General features: G+C 46.6%; 2 protein-coding genes across 2 annotated transcripts in view; one reads left to right on the plus strand and one right to left on the minus strand.

Annotated features, from left to right (window-relative positions):
- Positions 1-1,052: 1,052 nt before the first annotated feature.
- LOC149333447 (signal-induced proliferation-associated 1-like protein 2) overlaps positions 1,053-21,484 on the minus strand; it is a 101,171-nt gene continuing 80,739 nt past the window's right edge. The window contains exons 23-27 of the mRNA XM_089558684.1: positions 20,573-20,672; positions 16,930-17,194; positions 14,476-14,723; positions 8,196-8,283; positions 1,053-6,526 (exon numbers count right to left, since the gene is read on the minus strand). Of these exons, the coding sequence (XP_089414810.1) occupies positions 6,383-6,526; positions 8,196-8,283; positions 14,476-14,723; positions 16,930-17,194; positions 20,573-20,672 (845 nt within the window). The 3' untranslated portion in view covers positions 1,053-6,382. The remainder of the gene's footprint in view (positions 6,527-8,195; positions 8,284-14,475; positions 14,724-16,929; positions 17,195-20,572; positions 20,673-21,484) is intronic.
- LOC149333448 (cytochrome P450 2U1-like) overlaps positions 19,364-21,484 on the plus strand; it is a 447,818-nt gene continuing 445,697 nt past the window's right edge. Inside the window, exon 1 of the mRNA XM_089558686.1 lies at positions 19,364-19,392. The gene's annotated coding sequence lies outside the window, so the exon portion shown is untranslated. The remainder of the gene's footprint in view (positions 19,393-21,484) is intronic.

A 21,484-nucleotide genomic window follows, 5' to 3' on the forward strand; every position in this document is an offset into this window, starting at 1 on the left:
TGACAGATTACCAGCTCCTGATTACAAAAACACCACTCATACTGACAACAAAGCTCTTGTAACATAGAAAAGAGCAAGAACCAAAATACAGGTATCGCCGCCACAGTCCAAACTCGCAAGTACAAGCGGGATGACGTCACAGGACAAAACAGTGTTGCTAGAACCAATGATTCTAGCAACACTAGGACACGAGAAGCCACGAATCTTTGAGGCACAGCCAATGCATGCGCAAGTCTCCTTAACGTCGCCAGATGGCACCACATACCCGGCAGCTACGCGCGTGCCTGCACATCGGGACCAATCAGCGCCTGCTTACCGGCGGTAGGCGGGCTCCCGGTATTCCGCTAACAGTAACAAGGTACAAGGTATGCTAAAGGTGTCTATTTGCGAGAACTTCGTTGACGACCTCGAGGGCGGGATCCATCGTAACGCTGGCAAAACGCCGGTGCAAACGTAAACGAAGCGACGGTAGCGACGGCCGCAATAGCCGATAGATGCCTTCAATGTGCGGCCGGCGGTAGCTTTCTTTGCGGCTGCTGCGAGGCTGCACTGCTGGCCGCCAGAAATCACGGAGTCTGCGTTGCGTCATGTTTCACATCACCTAGTCCTGTGTCGTCATAGGAGAATCCCAAGTTTGAATCAGAGCGGCGGGAAAAACTTTTTCAACTTCGAATCCAAATTTCTTAGAAATAAATGCATCTTTCGCTGCCAGCCAAGTGGCAACAAAGCTATGAAATGCCGAACTATCGGATTTTGCTTTAAAAAAAATATTAATAGAGCTCTCCTCACTGTCCCTTTAATAAAATGTTGGCGTAGACATCCACACAATGAGGGGGATAGAGTAGGAGAGAAGAGGTAGGCGAGTAAGGACACACAATTGTTGCAAAGTCAGTAACCTTGGACAACATGCTCTCCGCAGTGCCCGACAAAACTTCAGTCCTTAAAGTTCACTTCTCGGAGCATTTAAACATGTCCTCCTGTAATTCGATTCAGTCAGGTGTCTCACCACACTTCCTTGAATGCAATGCACACAGAAAAGACAAAACAAGAAATGATCTGAACGCATCTTTGGCTACTTTTATTATTGCTTTTCTACAAAAAAGGGGGATGGGGCAATATGGGGAACATCTTTCTTTATGACATCTTTCACAGGCAAACAGTCGGAGAAAGACAGAGAGAAGGAAATAAAAACATAGAATAGCCTACAGATGTCACGTGTTGATGGCGTTGTAAAAACAAGCAATCATAAAATTCGCGATGTGTCAAGAGTGAGGTATCGTACAGGAAGTAGAGTTACGAAGACGTAAACGACGGGTGGGTCGTCAGTTTGAAGGAAAACAGCAAATCTCACAAGTGCAACATGCCCTCCTCTGACAGAGAACTGAACTTGCAGTCAAATAAAACAAAAGAGAACAATTCAAGGTCGATGCAGCAGAGACTCCGTACACCTTACCACTTTAATGAAGATTATGCGCGCACTCCCAGCCAAAACTATGACCCTACTTAACGTCACTCAAGTGCTGCACGATCACATTAAGCATCTTGTGTCGAACATTCCTAATGAACGTGCCTGAACCCCGAGCAGAATCTAGAAGAACGAGAGCTGGTGCAACGGGCTTTAAGCTAAATGAGGTGCCCAGGTCGTCACTTTCACCGTGCCATTTCAAGGATACGAACACGGCAGACAACATGATGGTAAAGTGTACGAGATCCACAGGCAGTGACGTGCAGCAGCCCCTCAGTGACATAACCAAGTACCTCTGCAACCACATGCTTGCGGTATCCATCGCAGAGCCTACCACTTATTGGATACGATGGATACTACAATAGCCAGTGGATTGCAGTGCAAACTCACAGTGGGCTTGAAAAATGTGGCACCACTGCACAATGCTCACTTCTGAGGCAATGGTGGGCAATGAAGCCGCCAAATTGAACAGCCAGGAGAGCAAATAATGCAAAACCGCACATATGCCATGCCCGACTCGTTATTCAGAAGACAGATTGTCACATCTGACCAACTCCTTCGATGCACGGGAACCCGCGAAACCATACTGTTTCCTCGATGTTTGTAAATGGGTACCGAAACAGTGGCGGAAACACTGAGTCCGCATGGCAGCGATGACGACACCACCCCCACCGTGTCCCTTCAATAGCGACAAACGAATTCAAAGCTCCCCCAAGTACTTGTCGGAGGTAATCAGAGGTAAAGGAGCCGCCAAAGCTAGCCAGAAAATCACAATGGTAATTCTGGAGTTAGAAAAAAAGGAGTCACGGAAAGTTGTGCTGTCACGTCAATGCGACCAAACTGTTCTCGCCACCGCTTCGGGACCTTCGTTAAAAAGGACGGCAAAATGGCAGCATCAAATCCGAGTCCTGGAAAAGGCGGAGAGACTCGGAAGTGAGAAACAAAAGGAAATAAAAGAGGGAGTACAATGTGTTAGAAAATGGCAACGGGACTTTGAGCATGTGCGGTTGCCTCGAAACACCGAAAGCCATGTGCCGGCCAGAGAACAAAAAACATCACCACTGGCCAGCATGATGTGCTCACGTGCCTGAAGGCGAGAGAGAGAGAAAGCGAGAGAGGAAAAAATGGATGGTAACCACACTCACACCAGCCTACCTAATACATTGCTAACTGCACGGACTTCGCCAGGCGAGTATACGACCAAACCGCGAGTCATGTGAACTACGAACAATACCAAAGGATAGACACGTGAAAAAAAAAAAATCGGTTCTTGGGGAATGGTCATGACACGGAGGATCGTTTTCAATGCGACAAGCAACGTGGGTAGTGCCTCTTAAATGCATTTCAGCCGATTGGCCAACGTCCTAAAGCACGCAGCAAGCATAATTCGAAATGCCCTTAAAAAGTTGTTTTGCAATACCTGCAGCAATGGTTTGGCATACGATGGCCGCACACTTTCCGCAGGCAGCCATAGAAATCACGCGCCCAAATATCTGACACTACGCAGACGGAATGCATTGACAATGTTAAAAAAACAATGTACCGTACTTCAAACTGGAAAACGCTGACACAGACTTCTCACTGTTATGAAACTAGCATAGACCGAAGTTGTAAAAAGAACAAAGAAAATACCCTGCTCAAGGACAGCAGCAGGCTTCTTCGTAAGCATCGAATCAAGAACTACACTACAATGCATTTCACGGGATAAAGCAGGAATTAAATGATATTCGTGGACTCGCAGCTAAGCTTATACATGACAGTATCTATGTGGGACAATTTCATCTACTTCTAATCACCATCAAGCTGCCCAAAGAAAAATTTGATGCCTCGGCATGTCCTAAAGGTGGGAAAACATGGGGCACTGACATTAGAAACCAAGAGTTGTGTGAAGCAGCTCTTGCCTGCGTGAACAGCCCTGTACACTGATCCAGCAACAGTACATTTTTTAGCGGCTTGCAATTCCAATTTTTGCACTGCCATTAAAACCCTAGCAGCTACACTGAAAACGTCAGAAGGGGCAGGAAAATTACACGAGCATTCAGAGATCATTTAGCGAGGAATGCAATCAACGCTACAATGTTGGGAAGCATAAAAACACCAGGAGCAAGTTTTCAAAAGCACACTGTTGAGCTGCTAAAAAATGTCAACCTTTCAAATCAGACACCAAAGCTGAGACCGAGGAACAACACGTGAAGAGCAAGGCAGCATACCTGTTCATCAATAACTCAACCTACAGCCCAAGATGCAACTTTGCAAGCACATCCACTTTCGCATCAGGCTTGATGGAATGTTCTAAGAAAAAAAAAACAACATTGTCTAGCGATCTTGAAATGCCTATGAACTAAATTCAATTGGGCAGCAGTTCATTCGCACTGAAATTGAAAGCAAAACTAATGTATGAAAACCACTGCACTGCAAGATTCTTCGATAGGCTAGTTGGTTTATGTTTATATGGGAAGGAAAAACTACAGTCAAACCTCGTTACAACGAACAAGTAAACAAATAGTTCAATATAGCTGGAATTTGCAATACAAAATTTCACCAAAAACTCAAGCAGGAGAAAAAAATGGAAATGGGGAGAAACCTCTTCCAAAGCTTTAGCACAGTTTCAAAACCAAGGAGGCAGCGAGCGCCAAAAGCCAGTCAGGCTGGCTTCACCACACAGCATCAGCAGCGTGAAGTGCTGGCAGGTTAGATGCCAGCTAGGGTGGCTTCCCCGCATTACAGCAACATTAGGCGAAAAATCGGATGCCAGAATGAAAGCTATTGCCATTTCCAGTACCTAAATGACAGTTGACGTTAGCACTGGATAATAACTGGAAAGGCTAGCTGAACATGCCGCTGGCTGTTTATCGACGGGAGCGAGAGGCATAAAAGGGTGATGACCTCACACCACTATACACCTGTGACGTTGTTGGCAGGTGCGAGATAAAGTGTGAAGCGCGACACGAACACTTGTCCCACCACCACCAGTCACTTGTGTAGCGAGGCAAAGCCTGAAACTCGGCCACTCGATATATCTATTTTATGGGGAACCACATTTGATAGATACAGTAATGATATGCATTTGTTAAAAATAGCTAGGAACAGTTCAATATAGCCAATATTTTGCAATATCCGTATTCGTTATGTCGAGGTTTTACTGAAGCATAAGAACGGGACAAAGCACGACAGAGATGCCAAACAGCCAATGAGTATTTCCTGCTTGTTGCTCAATGCGTGGTCTGTTCCGACCGTACATAAAAGCCTGGCTTTGTCAACAAGAGTAAATTGCTTGCACTTGCATCATTGCGTCTTGTCCTATTTTTGCCCCATTTTCCTTCTCGTATAACTACTGTGCCTCATGCTACACAATGATGGACATTTGGAAACGTATTTACCGATATTCTAGCTAAGCTTAAATCCAATGCGCAGCTGCACTTAGGTGGAAGCACATGAAATGAGCATCATCAATGAGCGTGTCCCAAGAACGCTACTTTTCAGCTGCACGTGCGTTTTTTTTTCCAGAGCAGTTTTGGCAACACCGCTGCCTTGTACAGAGTCCACGAGGAAGAAGAAAGATTGACATAGACGAGAACTTCCATATCAATGAGACAGTTGCGCCACTTAGCTTAACGCTGTTATGAAAATTCACCGCTAAACGCTACGCTGAAACACTCCTCACGTTTGCGTCGAATTACAATACATAATGCCATCACGTGCGGTTTCACACACAAAATGATCATGTTTGAGCTTCGTTCTCTTTGTGCACACGTGTGGCTGGCTTGCGTGCCTCGGCTACTCGAGAACACCCAGGCAAACGAACCTGCCCCTGAACATACGTTAGGCCTAACACAAAACTGCCTGCAAAACCGTTAGGCCTAAACATGCTAGGCCTAAACATACGTTAGGCCTAACACAAAGCTGCCTGCAAAACCATGCCCGCTGAAGCTGGGTTCACACACCTGCCGCGCTCCGCAACGTGACGCACTACCATTCGGGATGCAACATTTGATAGAAGAAATATGAGCACATATTGCCACTACAGTAAAAGTACAGCAGAGCATGTGGCGCATATATAGGTGGGTTGAGTACATACAACAACCTGCCTGCCCCCTTGTGGCTGGCATGGAAAACACACGACACAAATACGCAACATCTACAGGGATATGAACAACACTTACACGGTGAGTTGCCCTCTCAGCTTCTTTTGATGTGAAGAACGGTCAAGCTGAGTCGACCCGACCCAAAGCTAGCCATCACTCGGCACTCGTGTGGGCAATGCGTGCGTCAGCACTAAAAACAAAAACAGTTTTGCCAAACAAACCACTCTCTTGTCAAAGCTGCGAGACTCCTGGTAAAGGTCATCCAGTCCTTGCCAAGTGCTCCCTTGCCGAATTGTCCCCAAGCAAAGCACTGGACCACAGGCCCATGAAAGAGCATTCACAGTTTGCTGGTTGAGGGTGGGATCAGTAACAAGCCAGTCAGATCCAAGAGAACTCAAGCCAAGCCCGAAGCGTTGAGAAGCAATCGGCCGCTGACGTACACAACCGCGACGACCTTCGCCATCTTCGGACTTGAACATGTTGACTCGGTCATTTTGGTGCCGGTCAAGTGACAACGACTTGCCGAAACAGAACAACTCGCGTTCATCTCCAAAATCTTTAAGCTTGCCATTACATGCAGTCAGTCGTGGCTGCGAGAAATCCTGGGACTTGGCTTTGCCGGCGACACACGCGACGTTGCACTTGGCCTCAATGCTGAGACAAACAGGTGAAAGGCAGACACTGTGGTTTCGGTCCAGCGAAGAAGCGGCGACGACCACGTGTGGCCACGAAAACTCCACTGTTGCCTCTATCGGGAGGGTGGCATGCGAAATGGCTAGTGGGTGGTGACGGGTTTGTTGTTTGTTTGATGTCTGTCTTGCTGTGCCCCTCACTATGTGTCCGAGTTGTTGCTAAAAAACCAGTCCGTGAAACGACGGAGCTGGGCACTGGCCGTCTCGGACTGTTCGTGGAGTCGGTGGTTCTCCTGCTGCAACTGGCGGACTTGGTGCTCGAGGCTGGCTTTCCTATGCTGTTCCTGCAGACAGGTAGAGAGAGAGAATTTTTCACTCATTTGAGTCAATCACTGGTGAGCTCCATGCACCATGAAGGTCTATTTATTTTGTTAATAAATATGAGCCAGACTCACAAACAATCCATCCAAGATTCAACTTTGCAAGCCGTTGGAGAAAAAAACAACAAAAGAATGCATCCATTAGACACTCCGTCATTTCTAAAATTAACATAGTGCTCGGCTCAAACAGTTTGGGACATGCACAGCCTGCATCACCTAGTAGTTTGCATCAAACTACAGCACTTTGCTAAGGTTTAGAAAGAAATTTTGATGCGATATCTTGCTTATGAACCACAGTGGAAATACAGTGAAAGCTTGTTAATTCGACCCCCGTTAATTAGAAAAATTGTTAATTCGACCCCCGTTAATTAGAAAAATTGGGGCGTCTCTCATAGCCTTAGTCGCTTTGGGACGTTAAACCCCACAAAACCCCACAAAACCAGAAAAATTGGATAATTCGTTGCGCACGCGAGGTACCTACAATTATACACAGGAGTCTATGGGGTGAAACTCTCGTTAATTGGAACAAATTTTGCCGTGCGTCGGTTAATTCAACTTCACTCCACAGCCCGCCAAGCCGGTGCACCGAGAGCAAAAAGGAAAAAATACTGTGCCACGAGCGGCGCTACTGTATGGCTGATAGGCCATCCATATGGTCATCGTCATCAGCAGCGTGAGAAAGGGTGAGGGAAGCGAGGTTAGCGGCGCGGCGGCCGAAGCGGCTGGCGTCTTTTCTTTGTGCTTTGTTGTGTCGCAGCAGTCGTGTTGGTGTCGTCAGCTTAACCCTGTCGACAGCAAGTCTCGTTTTGACGTGTGTCGTCGTTTCCACGTGTTCTTGCTGCTACGATCGTGGTTGTTTAACCATAAGCCGGCGTCTTTGTTGGTAATTGCGCGCTTTGTCAGCGTGTTCACTGAGCTGCTTGTTGTTGTTGCGACTGACAGGATGAAAGGAAATGAAGGATGAAAGGAACTTGCACGGGCCTGCCTACTGGCTCAGCCGAGCCACCACCGCTGCCACGTTCAGATAGAGGAGAGTTAAAAGATCAAAGGAAAGATAAAGAGAACAGACGCATGTCGCAGCAACAACCGCGAAGCGGACGCTGGCTGAAAGAACAGATAAGCGGTCGAAGCCACTCTCGCTTCACCTCCTCCCCGCGCTGCTTTCGAGGGGGTAGCGCGCAGTGCCTGCGCGCCTCGCCTTTGTGTCCTGTCAGCTGACCGAGGATGTAATAATATAAGTGACAGGCGCTGACAACGACGATTCGTCGGAAGGTGACGATTGTGAGCAGTTGTCCCGAATGCCGAAGTGCACGGTGAAAGAAGCCGCAGAAGCCTTGACATTTCAACGCATTCCACGTGTTTGGATCAATGTGTGATTTCCAAATTCAAGGCAGTTCGCACTGCTGACGGGCAATGCAGGACAATTTTAAAATTCTTGAATGGCGCAAAGGAACAAACACAGGAAGACACGGAGACAGAAAGAGCGTCTCTTTCTGTCTCCGTGTCTTCCTGTGTTTGTTCCTTTGTGCCATGCAAATATTTTATGATGAACCAACTAGCCCAACAGCAAGTACTTCTGCAACGCATGAAAGGTGGGGGGGGAGGTGGACACCTCGCCAAACAAGGCACTTGCCTGTGCCAGGGTCTCCTGCAGTTTCACCACCTTGTCTTCGAGATCCTGAAGTCGCTGCTCTGGCTGCTTTAGGCTGCCACTGGGGGCACTAGAGTCGGGCAGAGGAAAAGGGGAAGGTGAGATTAATAATAGTAACGAATGCAACTACACACATCTTGAGCAAGGTGCATAGGAAAGCAGTGCACTCGTTGGGTTAGCACATGCCAAAAGTAACCACACGAAACCAAAACACAAAGAAAGAGTTCTTGAACAAGACCAAGTGACCGAGGCGTAATGATGCGGTAAAAACAATGATTGCAATACAAACAGCCGTATTTTTAATGCACTGGCATTAGAAGGCTCTGTGCGACATGGTGTGATGTCATGCTGACCGAGGCAGGTAGCGACCCGCCCAATGGATTGCAAGCAAATTGCTCACCGTGGCAGGTGGGAATTAAATTAATGATTGGTCATGAAAGATTGCTCGCGAAGAGCAAACTGGGTCACACAAGCCCTACCAGCGGCACTACCTGCCATCACAGGGCAGGTGTGCATTGTTTAACCCTTTCACTGCCAGGTTTATTCACTCACATCTGCACACACCCTGCCGGGTTTTTTTTTTGCATGTTAGTTTCCTGGAAATTTTTTTGCTAGTAACGCACTAAAATGCTCTGCAGGACATGTAGACATGTTTATTCAGGATAATCTTATAGATATTAGTTGTAATGAATCATATCTTCCAGCACCAATCTGGCCTGTCGGATTTCCTCCTCTTACGCGGATTTTTCGGTGGCAGGGGGACTTCATCGCTGTCATCACTCGACAAGGCACTTAGGTGGGCACCTTCCTCGTTCTCATTATCATTGGACTCCGAATTCACAAGCAATTTTGAATTTCTTCATCCGTCAAAGCGCGGACGAGTGTGGCACATAGCCTCATGGCTGCTGTGCGTAGACCAAAACGAAGTCACTCGCATGTGGAAACATGCGCGCCATCTGTTGTTTAAAATTTACCCTACAAAATCTATGAATTTTTCGAGTCTCTCCATAGATGGCGCTACATGTTTGCACAGTTTTTTTTTACACGAGTATTATCGGGAGTGGCAGGGGGTGAGTTAAAAAGCCAAAACGAGTTAACTCGGGAGAGGCAGGGGGTGTGCATATGTGGTAGCCCAAGTTATCTCGGGAGTGGCAGATTAAGGGTTAACCAATGCCCTACTGTACCAGGAGTGGAATAGGGCCTTCCCACGATCTATGAATGTAAAGTAGAGTTAACAACAACAGAATCAGCAGCAACAAGAAAATGTCAATGCATTCAAACAATCCACCCAGGATCACCTATAATTTTAATTTTTCCAGGCTTAAACTTCAATCACGTTCAAAGTAGTGGCCAAACTGTGTGGCCATCTACCTGCAATTTTCGCTTGTACAGCGGAAAACACTGTTTGAACGCTCAATTTAGACCCACCCTAATGGCTCCATGGCACTGGCAATTCAGCTGCTGAACCAAAGGTTGCGGGCTCAAACTCAGCTTCGGTGACCGCATTTCAATGCGGGCGAAATGCATGACACCTGCTGGCTTTGCAATGCCAGCTCAAGTTAAGGAACCCCAGGCGGCCTGAATTTACCCCAGAGCCCTCCACTATAGTGTCCCTCATAGCCCACGTGTTGCTTCGGGACATTAAACTCCATGCACTATAGCATACCCTCTCTGATTGAGGTGCGTTACAGGGCTTCTGCCACTCCATGCTTTGTCCTATACACGCTGACAAAGCACTGCCCTTTGTTGATGCTTACTGACAGGGAAAAAAAAGGCATTGTGGCATGACCTGGTGACTTGGGGGGGATGCTGTACACAAGTTTAGACTGCTGAACACACAGCATGATGTGGGTAATAATAATAATAAATTTTTTTATTTCCTCTTTCCAGTACAAATGTGGGCCTGCCAAAGCCTCAGAAGGCTTGAGTGGCAGTGCCCAGCAGCAGAGAGCATACAAGTCATGCATAGAGCAGACAAGTTGCAAAAAAAGAGAAAAGAAAAGATGGGAGGAAAAAAAAGGAAAGGGAGCAAAAAAAAAAAGCATGCTGCCACTATGCAATAACTTGCCAAATGCTTACTGTAAATATGGATGCTTTTTCAGCAGCTAGTCATCATGTGCTCAATTTAAAGTATATACAAACAGGTAAAAAAAAAACCAGCCTGACAGTGTTATAACTCAACTCTACCTATCCAGCTTTTGCAGGGCTAAGGGGGGACATGGGTCTGGGAGCATTTTTTTTTATTTACAGACCAAATGTAATGAAACTACAGATACGCATTCAGTTTCTTCTGCTGATTTCAAATATGCAATGAGTTTATTTCTAGGCCAATTAGTTCCTGAGATATTAATATACATCATGCCATTGTCTGCTCAAACAATAGAAAAAAAAATGGGCCACCAGAAATTTAATTTTGATATGTGGGTGGATACTACAATGTGTGAGGAATGCAACGCTGGAAGCAATTTTCAGTTTTTTGTCCGTGCGGACAAATGGCCTTAACAGTTAGTTTTCAAGTGAGTTAACCAGACATACAGTGCCAGAAAACACATGACACACATGAAACTAACTATAAGCCCATTTGTCCACACGAACAAAAAACTGAAAACTGCTTCCAGCGTTGCGTTCCTCACACATTGTAGTATCTACCCACATATCAAAATTAAATTTCTGGTGGCCCAAATTTTTTCTGTTGTTTCAGCAGACAATGGCATGATGTATATTAATATCTCAGGAACTAATTGGCCTAGAAATAAACTTATTGCATATTTGAAATCAGCAGAAAAAACTGAATACGTCTGTGCAGTTTCATTACATTTGGCCTGTAAATAAAAAAATGCTCTAAGACCCATGTCCCCCCTAAGGGCATTAATCGGGTCATGACTAGCTTGATGGCTGTGCGATTTAAAAGCTACAATAGTGGCACCAAAATTCCTGCCTAGTTGTTACGATGGAAGAAAATGAGGGTGTACCGTAGCGCTGTTCTAGTGGTTTGAGCATTTGCCTCGTAAGCAAGACACACCAGGGTTGAATCCCCAGTACCAACGGGCACCCACTGGCTCTCCAATCATGACAAGTGGTTGTGGTATGTGGGGGTTCAGCATCCCAATGCGCCATGTGGGCTTAGAGGAACGCAAGAGTGGAGGGCTCCAGATTAATGTGGACCACCTGGGGTTCTTTCTTTAACAACTAACATTGCACAAGGCACACAGGAGTCTTTGCATTCTACCTCAATTAAAATTCAGCCGCCGCAACTGGGTTTCAATGCTGCGACCTTGGGACCAGCTGGTCGTGAGCCCTGAGGTGAAATGCTCGAGGAAATGGGTCTCTGAACATATCTCGTGCAGGTCGATTACACATTAGCAGGCTTGTGCGAATAGCGGTGTTCTGGTTGTAAGCGCAGAACACCTTATTTACACAAATATAACAAGAGTGTCTTTCATCAGTTATTTGGTTTCAGAATGCATCTCGCGTTATATTCGAAACCAAATTGTGAATAGGCCTGTCAAGGCTTGTTGGCACCAAGTCTGAAGAGGTTTTCTGGTGCTTATAGGCTTTTATAGTCGCACTTCAGTTGTCGTTCGCGCGAAACAAACTTTGCAACACATGCATGACCCGGTGGCTCAGTGGTTAAGGCACTTGTCTACTGAGCCGCAGAACTCAGGTTCGAACCCGACCACAGTGGCCACGTTTCAATTGAGGGGAAACGCAGAAGGCGCCCATGTGCTGTGCAATGTCAGTTCAGGTTAAAGATCCCCAGGTGGTTGAAATTATCCTGGAGACTACAGCACCATTATCCCTTCCAATACAGCACCTTTATCCCTTCCCATACGGCACCTTTATCCTTTCCCAACACAGCACTTTTATTCCTTACCATATGGCACTTTTTTCCCTTCCCATACGCACCTTTATCCCTTCCAATACAGCACCTTTATCCCTTCCAATACAGCACCTTTATTCCTTCCAATACAGCAGCTTTATCCCTTCCCATACAGCACCTTTATCCCTTCCAAAACATCACCTTCATCCCTTCCAATACAGCACCTTTATCCCTTCCCATATGGCACTTTTTTCCCTTCCCATACAGCACCTTTATCCCTTCCAATACAGCACCTTTATCATTCCCATACCATGCAGTTTGGGTGTCCACTGAGATATGTGAGAGTTACTGGTCATTTCCATCCCCCAAACCAATTTTTTTTTCACATGCAGTTTGACAACGGCAAGGGTGAAAGAAGAACGTCTGCAATGTCACAGGCTTTAGAATGCTTTGCCTCCATAGCATCCATGCACTGCGGAGAAGCTGTTCTGAAAGCCGACTACCACAGCGTTTCTTAACTCTTTCGTTACCACGCCACTGTGCTTCGATCACCGGTGATCGAAAAATTCGATGCGCTACGGCAGCGCGACCGCGGCCGCTACGGTCTTGCTGAGTCATTCGGTTTGTTGTTCACACATTAAACTTCAACTTCCTGTTTAGTTTATATTTTTGCCAAGAAGCGGCAATTTTTGAGACGCGCTTGAAGTTGGGTGTGCGGCGTCGCGCGCTCCGAACATGCCGTCATCATCGGGAATGGCGCTCGCTCGAAAAAACCCCGTTCCACTCAATTCCGCTGCGTTTGCACCACATATTTTTGATGTATCGATTAGCACGGACCCTGACGACGATGCTGTATCGTCAGGTATTGTTTCACTGGGCAACGAGAGCCCAGAACGCTCGCCTGCGCGTTCAGATTCCTCGTTCCGGTCTGTTTGTGCGAACCGAAGCTCCTCATTGTAGCCGTTACGGTGATGTGGCGCCATCTAAGTTGTTCTACAGAGACTACAGTTTCGGTTTCTGCGTGGAGAGCAATTTTCCCACGACGCGCGAATTTTTGAAACGCCCTTGAAGTGGAGGGTACGGCGCGGACGCTCCGTGCATGGCGTCGGGCGCGCAGACGGCGCGCGCTCGGAAAAACCTTGCTGCGCGCAATTCTACTGCATTGACTGCAATTATTATCTATGCTACGAGTAGTAGAGCCTCTGGTGACGATGTTGCATTGTCGGATTTTGGTTCAGACGCTGTAACTGCGCAAACTGATCCCGGAACGTTGGCCTGATAGTTTCGCTTTCTTTTTCCTGTCCGCTTGTGCGGGCGCATCTGGTTTGTTGTTCAGACGGTTAGTTCCATTTTCGGCCTAGTTCGTAATTTCCCCGCCAGTCGTGCATTTTTGAAGTGCCCTTGGAGCATAGGCTTATTGCGACATAATACGCGGTGAGGATGGCGTCGCGTCGAGGTCGGGCGCTTTGCGCGCTTGGAAGAGTCCCGCTGCACGTGATTCTCCAGCCTCTGCAGCTGATTTTCAAGATCCTCCGAGCAGCAGTGACTCGGACGAAGATGTTGTAACGTCGGATTTCGATTCTGCAGCTACATCGCAGCTATACTTATTGCATACTATATATCGCAATATCACACCTATACTTGTTGTGTTTTATTTTTTTTTTATTTTTGACGTAAATTAAATAAGTTTTGATTTGTATTTTTTAAACCACGCTTACCAAGCTTTCGTTTGGCGCATAACATTACACTTCCAATTTTTTTTTCTTGGACTGTAAAAATCATATAAAGGGCACTCTCAAACGAGCCTTTTCAAGAGGCATGAAGAAAAAAATTCTAGCTCGAAAACTATTCAAGTTATAATTTTCAAACTTTAATGCCATGTTTTAGAAAGAATTTGAATTGTTTTGTATATTCTAGAATTTTTTTAGTACAAGTGTTTGGAAAGTTATTGTCATATAAACACAAAACTTTTCTTCTTTTTTACTTTTTGTTGTGTTTACTGATATTTTTTCACAGCATTTCAAGCAGAATATGTGTTCAAATAAATTTCGTTATAAAGCGCATTCTATCTGAATTATTGTTATGCATTTTATATAATTTTATCTATCACACTTTTTCTAAAAAAAAATGTTGTCTGAGACATGTGAAAAATGGTCGTTTTTCCCGTGGTAAGGAAAGAGTTAAATCGCACACCACGCTGACAGGCTCAGCCTGCTCCCATATGAGTGCACCTTCTATCGGTTGCCGAACATATCACGCAATCATCGCTCAGAGAAATCATGCATGTACCCACCAAGAAATCGTGTTATCTGTGAACATAGTAACCAGAAGGAAAGCGGTGACTCCATAAAAAATTTCTACTCCTCACAATTTGCAGCGCTTGCACCAGGACTGCACTGAACAAGAAATTCAAAAATTTCAGCAAAGGAGCTCCACCCCCACCTTGAGCTGTTGGCCATGCTGTTCGCTGCACCCTCTGTAGCTCCTGCTGACGGCGCGAGATCACTGCAGGCTATCACTTGCGCGGGCTGCGCAGTCGTGAGAATGACGTCCTCCGCGGTGGAAGGACACGATGAGCGGCAGCGCAGTGCGAGCCCCTGTCGCCTGCCAGCTCGCTCCAGTGAGGATGACGGTGTCTCGGGTCCTGACCTGGGTCGCTCCGTTGACCCTAGGGGGCACCACGTGGGCTCCTGGGAGAGCAACGCGGCACTGTCAACACCTCGTGGAAGACTGAAGACGGAGACCAGGAGTGTGGCCGAAGGAGAGACGTTGTTGCTTACACTGCACCGAATTACTAATGCGCAAGATGCACCAAGTGAATGTCACACACAGAACTCACTCGGGCTCATTTCAGATCTGATCTGAGTCGTGAGTGACCCTGGACTCACATCCAGAACATGATCTGCATCTTGAGTGAGTCCGGACTCACAATCTGCGTCTTGAGTGAGTCCGGACTCACATTCAGATCACAATCTGAGTCATGAGTCCGGGCTCACATTCAGATCATGATAGGAGTTGTGAGAACGGGCTCACTTGAGATCATGATCTGAGTTATGGTGAGAGTGGGGTCACATTCACATCGTGATCTGACTCCTCCCAGTCAGTCTGGAGGAGCCCAGATGAGTCGTGAGTCGAATTGAGCGTGCCTAGATAAGTCGTGAGTCCATATGAGTAGTGAGTTGAAATGAGTGAGTAAGCCTAGATGATTCGTAAGTCACCATGAGTGGTTGACACCGGATGACTGATGAGTCTGAGCGAGCCCGAGTGAGTTGTGAGGTTAGATGAGTTGAGGTCACGAGTTCAAGAGAGCCCAGGCCTCTGAAAGTGATACCCCTGTCAAGCGCAGAAGTTAAGTGCACTTACGGGGAGTGCACTTCGGCATCCCGAGGGACAGTTTGGGCTACGCGGTGCTAAACGGCAAAGCAAAGTGCGCTCGTAGTAAAAAAAAATGGCGACAGAAAATGAGCGAAATTTCTGAACAGGACGATGGAAGAGAAAAAGACTCATAATATTTGATTAACGTGATAGCGCAAATAAAACAAGGTTCAACAGTTTTTAGCGATGAAAAAAAAAAAAATAGAAACAGAAGAAAAGCCAAGACCAGCCAAGACTATCCAGAATGATCCAGAGTTGCGGCAACAAACAAGATGGCGGCGGGCAGCGATGTTGCATCTGATCACGTTGACTTGTTTTGTTGCTTCGCTTGTAGCTATAACCAACAAACTTTTTTCTGAAAACAGTGTTATAGCACGTAAAATAAAGTTGTAGGTACTTTTATACACTATAAATTTTGTACCACTGGAACCGCTGGCGTCGAGGCTACGCACTCGGCCAGCAAAGTGTGGTCTGTGAACGCACTCCTAGCGGAGTGCACTCTTCGGTGAGTGACACTCCACTTGCGTCACACAGCACACAGCAAGGAGGCATGACACGAGGCCCCAAGCTGATAACAGTAATATCAGAGAAACTGCACACATCAGTGCAGGTAAAAATTAACACTACACTTAAGGCACAGCGTGGGATGATAAAACAGCCCTTGATGATTTTGCAGAGTTGCCTGTGAACGGGCTCTTCACACGAACTGCACAAGTTTTGCAGTGAAATGGCACTGTGGAATCTCTCAACTTTTGCATGTTTAGAAGTGTAGACAAAGTAACTGAGACCAGCATGGTCTGGCAGAGACACTGTTACTTTCCTAACTGGGCAAAACACCACTGAATGCAAGTGACTCCGATGAGAAAGCTGGAGACACTACGGGCCTTACTGTTGGAGAAACTGCGCGTGCACTAGACGCGCTTCCTCTGTTTGCCAAAGTACGAGCCTAATAGACCACTAGAAGTTGAGAAGCCGCCTCAGCAAAAGACATAATTAATGAATTTCTGTGATCCTATGTGAATAAAAGCTTCCACATCTGCCTTCCTTCACAAAATACCTTGGGTATCATCTTTCACCCAGTCAGTGGATATATTTACACTGGTTTCAGTTACGGCATGCAGGCACTTTGTGCACAGTTTTTGCACGGCCTTACAAGGTACCCTATAACAAGGTTTCATTATACCCACCACGTTTAACTGTACAACAAATGTGAACTGGAGCTCCGCAGACCCCAACTGACAGTTCGGCCTACTGCTTGAACTGGCATTCAACACGTGCAACCAGCAGCGGTATCACTGTACTCATGTTTAATTGTAGAACGATTGTGAACTGGAGCTCCACAGACCCCAAACTGACAGTTTGGCCTACTGTTTGCGACCTGCAGCTGATGATGCAGGGCAGCTTTCATTTCGCCCGCCTGCTTGCGGCTTGCTTTGGCACTGACGGCTTTGCCGAAATCAATCACACTAAATCAATCAATGTTTCAATCAGTGGTGCGAGTGTTTGTTAACGGGTCCTTGCCTCTGAGTCGCTGTCCAGGTAGTCGGGTCCGATGAGCCGCAGCAGGTCCTCCTGGAAGGTGGACCCACCCGCACTGCCTGCACTGCTGCCGGCACTGCTCCCACCACCCTTGGCTGAGGAGGGTGACCAGGAGGGTCCACCCGATGTCACCGGGTGGGCCCCCCCACTGCTGGCCGACCGGGGAGTGGTGGGGGGCACAGCATGGCGCAGACTGGCCAGCGGACTGCGCACCGCCTCCTCTACACCACTGCTCATCACGCGGCAGCTGCAGGCAACACGAAGCAGGTAGGGGACAAGGCACACGTGAGTGAGTCAACTCAAGTGACCAGCATGGCAGAACACACAAATGGGAAAAAAAAAGATTCACCTTTTAACACACAACACAATAACAATTACCCCTTCCCATACAGCCCCTTTACCCTTTCCAATACAGCACATTTATCTCTTCCAATACGGCACCTTTATCCCCTCATATACAACACCTTTATCCCTTCCCACACAGCACATTTATCCTTTCCAATATGACACCTTTATCCCTTCCAATACGACGCCTTTATCCCTTCCAATACGGCACCTTTATCCCTTCCAATACAGCACCTTTATCCGCTCATATACAGCACCTTTATCCCTTCCAATACAGCACCAATATCCCTTCCAATATGGCACCTTTATCCCTTCATACACAGCACATTTATCCCCTCATATACAGCACATTGATCCCTTCCAATATGGCACCCTTATCCTTTCCAATACGTCACCTTTATCCCCTTATATACAGCAGCTTTATCCCTTCATATACAGCAGCTTTATCCCTGCATATACACCATCTTTATCCCTTCCAATACTGCACATTTATACCTTCCAATATGGCACCCTTATCCCTTACAATACGGCACCTTTATTATCCCCTCATATACAGCACCTTTATTCCTTCAAATACGGCACATCTATCCCTTCCAATAGGGCACCTTTATCCCTTCCCATACCACAACTTCTTCACTGTCACAAGTTATAGAATGCTTCGCCCTCGTAGCATCCCTGCACTGCGGAGGAGCCATTCTGAAAGCAGACTACCGCAGCATTTCTGTTTAAGCGGGAATGAGGGTCTTAACACTGATCTTTTTATTTATGGCTAGAATCTCATGAAATTTTGCACACATATGCGTTTTTTTTCTGATTCCAAAAATATAGTCATAATTGAGCTGGTGGTCTTAGATCAAAAGTTATCTTACATTCTAGAGTGTAATTAGGTAATTTCTTACGCAGCTTTAGTCAACCTTCTCACTGTATTTTGTTGCTGTTAATTACATGAATTGATAACCAGCAAATTCTCATACCAGATGACATTCTTACTGTTTTGTGTAGGTCATGTGTGAATAACAATTTACAATTAGCTTAACGAGTTGCAGTGTCAAATACTGCGATCTTTTACTCTCGACACAGTATAACAGGACGACATGCCTTCAGAGAAAAACGAAGAATGCCACCGGGTATAGGAACTCTCTGGCTATCAATTCATGTAAATAAAAGCAACAAAATGCAATGAGAAAGTTCATTAAAGCTGCGTAAGAAATTGCCTAATTACATTCTAGGCTTTGTAAGATTCAAGACCACCAGCTCAATTATGATTACATATTTGGAATCAAAAGAGAAAAACGCATCTGTGTGCAAAATTTCATGAGATTCTAGCCATAATTAAAGAGATTACTTTAAAGGCCTCGTCCCCCCTTAAAACAAAACTGTTGGTAGCAAAATAAATACAGTTAAACCTTGATAACGGTTAATTCAAAAGCTCGCATAATTCGCAGTTTCTGCAGTTGTCACAAAATTCGGCGCATTTTTGAAACCATACAAAGAAAAACGCCACCGCGCACACGATGTCTCGCCGGCGGGAGCCGAACGGGGGAGGAGGAAACCCCCGCGGAGTGCCTAGCCTGTGTGCGTGTGCTCCCTCTCCCCTCCTCCACCACTCAACCGACGCGGCGTGCGCCGAGGGAATGAGTCATCCACGCCGGAGATTTCTCTAGAACATCCGAGTCGCTTCTATAGCTGACGGGGGGAAAAGGGCGTAGCCTTGCGTGCACTATGACACATCCCCCCTCGCCCATCGGCGGCGGCGCCACGCAAGAACAAGCCCGAACCTTCGCGAAATGTCTCCCGACTCTGACCAATGGGGACGCGCGGCCGGCAAGAGAAAGGAAGGGAAACTACACTGGAGATGCTGAGTGTATGTGCGCGCCTACTTTGGCGCGTAGAACAAACAGACGTGAGAGCGAGCCTATAAAAGAAGGACGCTGACAGCTATCAGTCAGTCCGGACCGCCGTTTAAGCTTCATCGAAGCGCGCCCGTTCGACTCCCGGGAAAACACCACTCGGCCAGCATCGGACCAACGAGGCAACGTTCGCCACTCTGCGGGACGGCATCGTCGTGGAACTCTGGTCGTCGGACTGCCGCAGTGCCCGGTGAACAAATTGTGTTTTGTTTGTTTACCTCTCTCTCGTGTGTGAGTGCACTTTAGGTGCAATATTGCCTCTGTATTGTAGTCTCTCTCTCGAGTTTAACTTTGCACGCGTTGCATTCTTTTGTTAATCACTTTGTATGTGTTTGTACTAGTGATTGTGAAATCCTCTGTGTCGTCTCTTTGCTGTATAAACTTTGTTTTGTTTGTGAACCTTTGGCTCCGACCCATTCTCTGGCTTGCGACCGGCGAAAGCTGGGCACCGAACGCCCAAAAACCTCTTGTCACTTGGTAGCTGGTCTCCGCTGAGCTTGCCACGCTGAGTAGAGGCCATCTCCTTTGAGTCCGAGACCGCTAACCCCACACGCTCTAACGGTGTCTGGGAACTTCACGCGTAAAAGTGCGCGAAGTGTGGGTGACAGAAGTCATGTAAATTGTGCTGGATATTTGAGCTGGCAGCATGAACTGGCTCTGTTAATTCGAAGACCTGCGACACTGTATGTGAGAACAGCTGAGTCCAACCGGTATTACAGTGCTGCGGGGCTTACAATAGGTGCACGAGCACACATTAAGCAGCATGATGCTTAACTGTACTGTTCACGCACCATCCCTGGTTTCGAACAGGACAAAGGCACTCTGAAGAGATTGGAGCACTCAAGGACAATGGGGCAGTGGTTGAGATCAGATGAGAAAAAGCAACACATCAGCCACAGAATTCCCTCGTGAATAAAATGCACAGCTCGTAACATTTGCAGTCCTTACATCATCAAATGTTGTTGTCATAGCAATACTGGGGAATCTCGCTAAGACAACCTCGGTGAAGACGAATTCTTGGATCAGATGAATGATGTCAGACCATTTGGTTGGTTTCCCATAGGACCGAATTTGTAAAAAATCCGAGTGTATTCAAGCCCTCAATCTTCACCTCACTTCATGCATAGGCCATTTTATTTATTGTTTCCATGTTACATATATTTTTGGACAGGCATGCTTGCATATCTTTTTCGAAGGGATTATGTTAAGACAAATTTCTGATGAGACCAACAAATTTTCATGGTCCTTTCCAAGTTCATCTTAGAGGGAGCCTACTGTACTGCGTGTGGAATGCTGTGTGGCTATGGTCAGGCAAGCATCACAACCCAGTGAGACTAAAGTGCCACAGCAGTAAAAGAAGTCCATCTCACCCGAGCCGGATCTTGGGGCTGTGGTTTGGGGCCCGCTCCGAGAGTCCACGGCGGGGAAGTGGGCTTCCAAGATGGCTGCTGCCACACGTGGACAGCTCATCTAGAGGGGAGAGAAACGGAAGCGTGAAACTATAATTACAAAAAAAAATTGTGTTAACCAACTAAAGCAACTACTAGCACATATTGAACAAGAACTCCCAGACCTCTGGACTTCCCCTAGGTTGAAGCAGTGACAGCAATGACGATGTCACATCCTTACTAACAATGCCCTCATGCCAATTCCCATATGCAGCAGCCGATGATTTTTTTGAACTCTAATAATTCAGACTTTGTTGGGAACCATCACAAATGTCATAGGAACATGTATGTATTCACAACTGCTTTTTCAAACTCTGATAATTCGAATTTTGTTGGGGAACTGTCATGTATCTCTTAGGAATGTGAACACATATTCATGTTTTTATATTCAGAGTCAGTAGAACCTGAATGTTTGACTTCTCAGAGTAAACAGGTCGCAAGTGGGCATTGCTGATGCAGTCAAGCGGCCTCTTCGGCAGCCATGGAATGTGCCACTGTGGATTTACATTGCATATGGGTTGGATTGGATATGCACGGCAGTTTATCTCCCTCATTGTTGCCACTTGAGGCAGTGGCCCACACTTTGTCTCATTTTAGAGGCTCTTGCACAGCACCATGGTCCAGCACATACAGTCGATCCTTGATATATCGAACTCGAAGGGGACTGCAAAACACTTCAGTAGAACATAAAAAAATGGCAACAGATTAGCTTATCTATAACCTAGAAGCAAGAATGCTGTGCACAGTAGTGGCACGTCACATCTCTTGCGGAAAGCGCTTGATCAAAACTAAGGCAAGGGCGACGGTGAGGGTGCATTCAGTAGACATGCTATC

The sequence above is a fragment of the Amblyomma mixtum genome, chromosome 8 (genome assembly GCF_055824585.1).
Source record: "Amblyomma mixtum isolate Tamu chromosome 8, ASM5582458v1, whole genome shotgun sequence".
Classification (NCBI taxonomy): Eukaryota; Metazoa; Arthropoda; class Arachnida; order Ixodida; family Ixodidae; genus Amblyomma; species Amblyomma mixtum.